This window comes from Limulus polyphemus, unplaced genomic scaffold, assembly GCF_000517525.1.
Source record: "Limulus polyphemus unplaced genomic scaffold, Limulus_polyphemus-2.1.2 Scaffold13324, whole genome shotgun sequence".
Lineage (NCBI taxonomy): Eukaryota > Metazoa > Arthropoda > Merostomata > Xiphosura > Limulidae > Limulus > Limulus polyphemus.
Window position 1 is genome coordinate 1 of NW_013678934.1, and position 7,610 is coordinate 7,610.

The 7,610-nt window shown below is 32.1% G+C and overlaps 1 protein-coding gene across 1 annotated transcript; it reads left to right on the top strand.

The window, feature by feature from the left end:
- Positions 1 to 1,800: 1,800 nt before the first annotated feature.
- LOC106477198 (DNA-directed RNA polymerase I subunit RPA1-like) lies at positions 1,801 to 5,223 on the top strand. Its single transcript, XM_013937790.2, has 4 exons — positions 1,801 to 1,967; positions 4,398 to 4,508; positions 4,712 to 4,904; positions 4,985 to 5,223. Exons 1-4 carry the CDS (start codon positions 1,836 to 1,838, stop codon positions 5,107 to 5,109), a joined length of 561 nt encoding a protein of 186 aa, XP_013793244.2. The 5' UTR covers positions 1,801 to 1,835; the 3' UTR covers positions 5,110 to 5,223.
- Positions 5,224 to 7,610: the final 2,387 nt, after the last annotated feature.

A 7,610-nucleotide genomic window follows, 5' to 3' on the forward strand; every position in this document is an offset into this window, starting at 1 on the left:
AGTTTCTGAATTGTTGTCATTGTTAGTATCCTGACATTGTGTGGATCACTCATTATAGTTTCTGAATTGTTGTCATTGTTAGTAGCCTGACATTGTATGGATCACTCATTATAGTTTCTGAATTGTTGTCATTGTTAGTATCCTGACATTGTGTGGATCACTCATTATAGTTTCTGAATTGTTGTCATTGTTAGGAGCCTGACATTGTGTGGATCACTTATTATAGTTTCTGCTGCTGTTTCTGAAAAAGGAGTGTGGGTAATGACAGGAGTCAGTGTCAGATCCTTTGTCTGTATTTTAGAAATTAAGATGTACTTGCCACTCTCACACCCTGTCCTATAAGTCAATTAGCTGTTTGGGTGGCTTTAAGTTTTGTTGAGTTATTATCAGTTAGATGTAGATGTTTTTTTTTGTCTTTCTCATGTCGTGGGCTCATACAGATCAGTCGTTATTAAAGAGACTTCCTCTGTCCCTGATTTTTCAATCTACTAAAAACCACGTGGTGGTTTTGTTGGCAATAATTCTAGATTCTGATGACAGTTCCTATATAAATATTCATAAAGACCTGACATGTATGAGTATGTCTTCTAGCTGGTGATCGGGTTGTAATGGTGTGTTTTTCTCATTTCCTTTGCCATCTTCAGCATTCGGGAAACTAAGCAGTCTGTCATTTTATGTATCTTTGAGACCACCATGTCTAGCAGTGGGAGCTAACCTTTCATTTTTTCTATTGTGAACTGTGTCGTCAATGTACCTAAACTAAATTGTGGCTCATAGCTACATAGCTATGTTTCTCTTCGACAGAGGATATGTCCTTTCCAAACAATAGTCTGTCTTTTAATATAATAAAATATAAACCATACCTGAGTGAAAACCTAAGAAGTCTTTAACATCTTATCCAGCAGAAATGTGGATGTCGATCTTGAAATTTCTATATAAATAATGTGCTAGTGTTTGTCTGTCTGGAATCTTTCTCACCAACATCCCGATCAAACACTCTAAATCCCATATCTTTAGAAAGTCCCTTGTCCAAGGAGCCTTGTCCAGATTGCATATTGGCTTGACAAAATTATAATGAGTAACTTGGGTTGAATTTTGTACTTCTTGGAGGGGTTGTAAATACATTAGAGAAGAGGGGATACCCAAGGAGAACATCTCACAATTCTCACACTAGGAGAAATGCAGGATGTTTTTAAGTATTGCCTTATAAATTTAAGAACTTAAAACTTGCATACTATTAAAATATGGATTATTAGCTACATTTTTTATGCTATATTTATTCATAATCCATGATAAGAAAGTACTTCAATTAAATTGTGACTGTAATTCACAAAAACCTTGTAGGCCCTTAATGAGACAGTTGTAACTCACAAAAACCTTGTAGGCCCTTAATGAGACAGTTGTAACTCACAAAAAACCTTGTAGGCCTTTAATGAGACTGTTATATAAAAGTTACATTTCTATGAGTTTGTTTGTCTGACCATGTACAATTTTTTCAACTAGACTAGAATTTATTAAACTAACATGTAATGATTTCAAGAAAGCATAGTTTAATGTTGTGCATGAAAATGATAGAATAAGGAAAATTTAAGCAAGGGCATGAAAATTACCACAAATGTAGGATATAGATTAATTGGTATTTAAACTATGATCAAGTAATTAACCAATGATCACAACTGGTTAAATAATTTTAATTAGTTAACAACTAAAGTTTTGAAGAAAGATCAATTTGTGTTTAATTAAACTTTTTGGAAATGTAACTTTAATAGAAATGTTTTTGTTAAACTGTCATTATACATTTATTACAGCTTGGATTGGAAGGGAGTAAACTGGATATGACTTCACTCATAGAAGAGGAAGCAAAAAAAGCAGTAGTCCAAGAAACCCCCAAAATAAATCGAGCCTTCTTGATCACAGACTCCAGTTCAGGTGGTCAGATACTAAAAACTGAAGGAGTAAACTTACGTGTGAGTTGTTGATAACTTCAACTAAATAATGATATGTTACACAATACTACATCAAATCAGAAAGTTAGTTGTCAAATTTTGTTGCTGTAAATATGAACTTTCTGGAGTAAAATGAAAATTGCACCATTCTGTTTATTTAACCTTAGTTTAAATCTATCAATTAATAGATTTTCCTTTGTTATTAAACTTGGCCAATATTTTAAAATCTTTTCTTTTGACACGTTCGTTACAACTGTTTAATGCATGTTTCTTCGTACGTAAGTATGACATGATCTCAAACTTGTGTGTTTTTAACACCCTAGTGATTGTCTCTGTATAATCGTAATTACTATTTTTATATCTAAAAAAAAGTTTTATCTTACACAGTGGCTTAAATACACATTACAATTCTGATGCATTATTTTTCTTAACCAATATGTAATTTTAATTAACGGATTTTTGATATATCGTAAAAAATAAAAGTAACTTTTTATTTCCATACTTTTCATGTGAACGATACTGGAAAAGAATTAATTAACAGTTCATTAAATGTTTGTCATAAAGAGATGTCATCTTTACTGATTAACTCGTATGTTTGATGAACCAGTATTTCTGTTAATTTTTTCTTAAAAGATAATTGTATAAAACTTGCGAAGTGAAAATATAGTCCCGTAAAGGTATTTTTGTGGAAAATCATATTTTCACTAAGAAAGGTTGTTTAGGATTATATTGATGTCCAACAGTCAATATCAGAATATTTACTGTTTAACAAACTCTTAACATGATAAAGATGATAATTAACTTTTATAATATATTGACTTGAACTATAAAGGACAATCCTCAAGCTACTTTTTCTTTGTGATGACAAAGAAACTCATTTATAAGTGCTGAGGTTAATCTTGACTTCATAGCAATCACATCCAGCTGAATTATTAAAATCTCATTTGATCATTATGGTCTCATGTAATGCTACATTAGTTTATGAAGACTATTTAAGTTAGCACAGCAAACCTGTTTATTGAAAGTTATTTCTTGTGAAAGTTCAGAATGCTTTTTTTGTTTGGTATATTAATTTCTAACAAAAGGTTTTAGCAACTTAACTAAGGAACCAGACAACTGATGATTATATGTGTAACCTAACTAAGGAACCAGACAACTCATGATTATATGTGTAACCTAACTAAGGAACCAGACAACTCATGATTATATGTGTAACCTAACTAAGGAACCAGACAACTGATGATTATATGTGTAACCTAACTAAGGAACCAGACAACTGATGATTATATGTGTAACCTAACTAAGGAACCAGACAACTGATGATTATATGTATAACCTAACTAAGGAACCAGACAACTCATGATTATATGTGTAACCTAACTAAGGAACCAGGCAACTCATGATTATATGTGTAACCTAACTAAGGAACCAGACAACTCATGATTATATGTGTAACTTAACTAATGAACCAGACAACTCCTGGCTGAGTAGTATCAACACTTTAAAGTTCTATGGCTGAATAGTATTAATACTTTAAAGTTCCATGGCTGAGTAATATTAATACTTTAAAGTTCCATGGCTGAGTAGTATCAACACTTTAAAGTTCTATGGCTGAGTAGTATCAACACTTTAAAGTTCTATGGCTGAGTATTATCAACACTTTAAAGTTCTATGGCTGAATAGTATCAATACTTTAAAGTTCTATGGCTGAGTAGTATCAATACTTGAAAGTTCCATGGCTGAATAGTATTAATACTTGAAAGTTCCATGGCTGAGTAGTATCAATACTTTAAAGTTCCATGGCTGAGTAGTATTAATACTTGAAAGTTCCATGGCTGAGTAGTATCAACACTTTAAAGTTCTATGGCTGAGTAGTATCAATACTTTAAAGTTCCATGGCTGAATAGTATTAATACTTTAAAGTTCCATGGCTGAGTAGTATCAACACTTGAAAGTTCCATGGCTGAGTTGTATCAACACTTTAAAGTTCTATGGCTGAGCAATATCAATACTTTTAATGTTACAAAATATACACAAACTTAAGCCTAACTTGTTGTTTCCTTAAAACACTGCACTTTACTATTGCTACGTTCTAACTTACAGTGAGTTGTCAATTAGGATCAGCCCATCAATGAAATAGCCATTGACAAAGGGAATACAGGGTGGTAAGACTGATAAACTTTTAAGTCATACCTATACCTGTCCTACTCCATTACTCCGACTACTCTACCCCTGAATATATCGTGTGGAATCCCAGGATTCTGCAGAACACAGTTGGGGAAACAGTGTTATAGAAGATAAGTTGGTAATACTTTTCTAATCTTTAGTAAATGTTAGAAATCGGTAAAAACAAATTGTAGTTTCTACAACTGTGGCATTAACTATACGTTTGTGATGAACTTATAAGTAGAGAATTATTTACAATTTTATATATTTCATTTTGTATTGCAGGAAATGTTTAATTATGACCGAATTCTCGACCTAAATAAGATCTACAGTAATGACATCCATGCTGTAGCCAGTACTTATGGAATCGAAGCAGCTACAAGATCAATTGTGAAGGTAAGGAAATTGTATTTATTTAAACTTAATAGATTTAGAAAAACAAAAAACCTGAGCACTTTCAAAGGTGGATCTTTCCTCATTATTTTCTCAATTTCAGCCACTTATCTGCCTTTTTTTTTAAAGCACTAGGTGGTAGAATCTTCTAATCATAAAATGTTTACGAACATAAAATGATATTGACAAATTTTTTCATTTCGTAGGAAATTACAAACGTGTTTGCAGTTTATGGAATTCAAGTAGATCCTCGTCATCTATTGCTTATTGCCGACTACATGACATTTGATGGAACTTACAAGCCATGTAATAGAATCGGTATGGAAAGCAGTGCCTCACCCCTTCAACAGATGACGTTTGAAACAACAATGAATTTTTTGAAGTCAGCTACACTTTCAGGTGAGAATCTTGGAGTTAGAACAGAGTAGTAGTATTTACATTTTTAATTTCGTTTTAACTAAATATGTTTGTTGTTTCAGGTTTTCAAGATCCACTAAAGTCACCATCTTCAAGACTTGTCCTTGGTCATTTAGTGGCAGGAGGAACTGGATGTTTTGATTTGCTTCAACCTAGAATTAGTCTTTCAAAGAAATCCAGAAAGTGACAAAAGAATAAAATTTGTATTGTATGAACTTAATATTTGTAAATATGACACACGTATATATGTGTAGTTCAAGATATTTGTTTAAAAACTTAGACAAAATAAAGTAATTTTGTGACAAAACCTTAGATATCTAAGTACACTATGTTACACAAAGAGACTCATTTACACCTCGGAGTTTTGTTTAAGCAAACATGGGACAATTTCTCTTCAGTAACATTCTGGACAATTAAAGGAATTCCGGTCAGTGTCCAGTCAGATAATACAAAGGTTACAAAATATATTTACATGTGTTGACACAAACAGTTATCTCTTCTTAACCTTGAGACTATTAAACTTATTTTACATTAAGAACATTTAATCTACATAAGCCCTTATTAAAACCTCTCGACGAGCCACAAAGAATTTCTATCTGCTACTTGAGTAGGTCAGAACCATCCCCATACTTTCTCTCAACCATATATTTCTTAATAAAACAAGCCCAGAATTCTACATCAAGATACCTTTATCAAGCTGTAAAGCAATCTCTGGACAAGTAATGCCTTTGCTCCATATTGTATTAGATTTCTTTTTTTAAGGTGTATTAATCAGTGCTGCATAACTGTCCTTCTACCTCATTAAGTTAGTAGCAGTCAGTATCAACTTATTGTCCTTTTACAAAGCTATTGGTTTCAGAAGCTGAGTTTTGTACTTCCACACATTCTTAATGTCATTTCACATTATTTTTAGCCTATATTTTATACGATTTGTTTTAAGGTTGAGTTACATTGGGTTGAGACACACAAGGTTAGGTTAGGATTGATAAAGTCACATTTAATTTTATGGTTAGGGTTTTCTCAAGGCATATTACAACTGGAGGAGTCCACAATGCATCAAAACACCAGAATAAGTTTGGCTAAAGTTAAGTTAGGATGTTTTCCAGGTGTAATCATTCTTTATTGAGTGGCAGTTAGTGTCATCTTGATTTATTCATACTACCATTCTTCTACAAACCTGTTGGTTTCAGAAGCTGTGTCTTACTCTTTTATACATGCAAAATATTGACTTACAATGTTACATTATCTTTTGACACAATTTTTTTCTGAATTTTTGTAAGCTTAGGCTAAAGCTAGGCTAGATTATGTGAGGTTACACTAGATTATGTTAGGCTAAAGCAAGGTTCGGTTACTTGAGGTTACACTAGATTATGTTAGGCTAAAGCTAGGTTAGATTACGTGAGGTTACACTGGATTGTTAGGCTAAAGCAAGGTTAGATTACGTGAGGTTACACTAGATTATATTAGGCTAAAGCTAGGTTAGATTACGTGAGGTTACACTAGATTATGTTAGGCTAAAGCAAGGTTAGATTACGTGAGGTTACACTAGATTATGTTAGGCTAAAGCAAGGTTCGGTTACTTGAGGTTACACTAGATTATGTTAGGCTAAAGCTAGGTTCGGTTACTTGAGGTTACACTAGATTATGTTAGGCTAAAGCTAGGTTCGGTTACTTCAGGTTACACTAGATTATGTTAGGCTAAAGCTAGATTAGGTTAAATCAGATTTATGGCTCTTTTTTTTCTGTTTTATTCTTTCCCTACTTCATTCCTTTTGTATAGAATTTGTTTGTTGTAGCACTTAATGTATACTATACTATTAAACTAATGTTAAAAAGTAGGATATTAAAATAAAATAAAACAGAAGTAAATGAAATACACAATGAAAAAAAATCACAATAAATTACACATTAACATAAAGTTAAAATTAACATAAAAATGTTTACCCCTGTTTTCTTTATTTCTCTTGTATTATATTTGTGTGCTGTCATTGTACACAGTACACACTATACTGCTAAGCAGTATCCTAAAGATAAACTAAGACAATAAAAAATAGGATATAAAAACAGAAATGAAGAAGTAAACCGTTATTACTTAAAATAAAGCCATATTTCAACAAGTGTACTAGAAATGTTGAAGTGAAGCTTATGTTTAATTTCATTACAGTAATCCTTATTTAAACTATTAATTGTAAACCAGATGTGATTAGTCTTCTTTATCTGATACTTGGTGTTTAGTCTTTATCTGACAGTTGATGTCTAGTGTTTAGTCTTTTTTATCTGATAGTTGATGTGTAGTGTTTAGTCTTTATCTGACAGTTGATGTCTAGTGTTTAGTCTTTATCTTACAGTTGATGTCTAGTGTTAAGTCTTTTTTATCTGATAGTTGGTGTTTAGTGTTTAGTCTTTATCTGACAGTTGATGTCTAGTGTTTAGTCTTTATCTTACAGTTGATGTCTAGTGTTAAGTCTTTTTTATCTGATAGTTGGTGTTTAGTGTTTAGTCTTTATCTGATAGTTGGTGTTTAGTGTTTAGTCTTTATCTGATAGTTGGTGTTTAGTGTTTAGTCTTTATCTTACAGTTGATGTCTAGTGTTAAGTCTTTTTTATCTGATAGTTGGTGTCTAGTGTTTAGTCTTTGTCTAACAGTTGGTGTCTAGTGTTTAGTCTTTGTCTGACAGTTGGTGTCTAG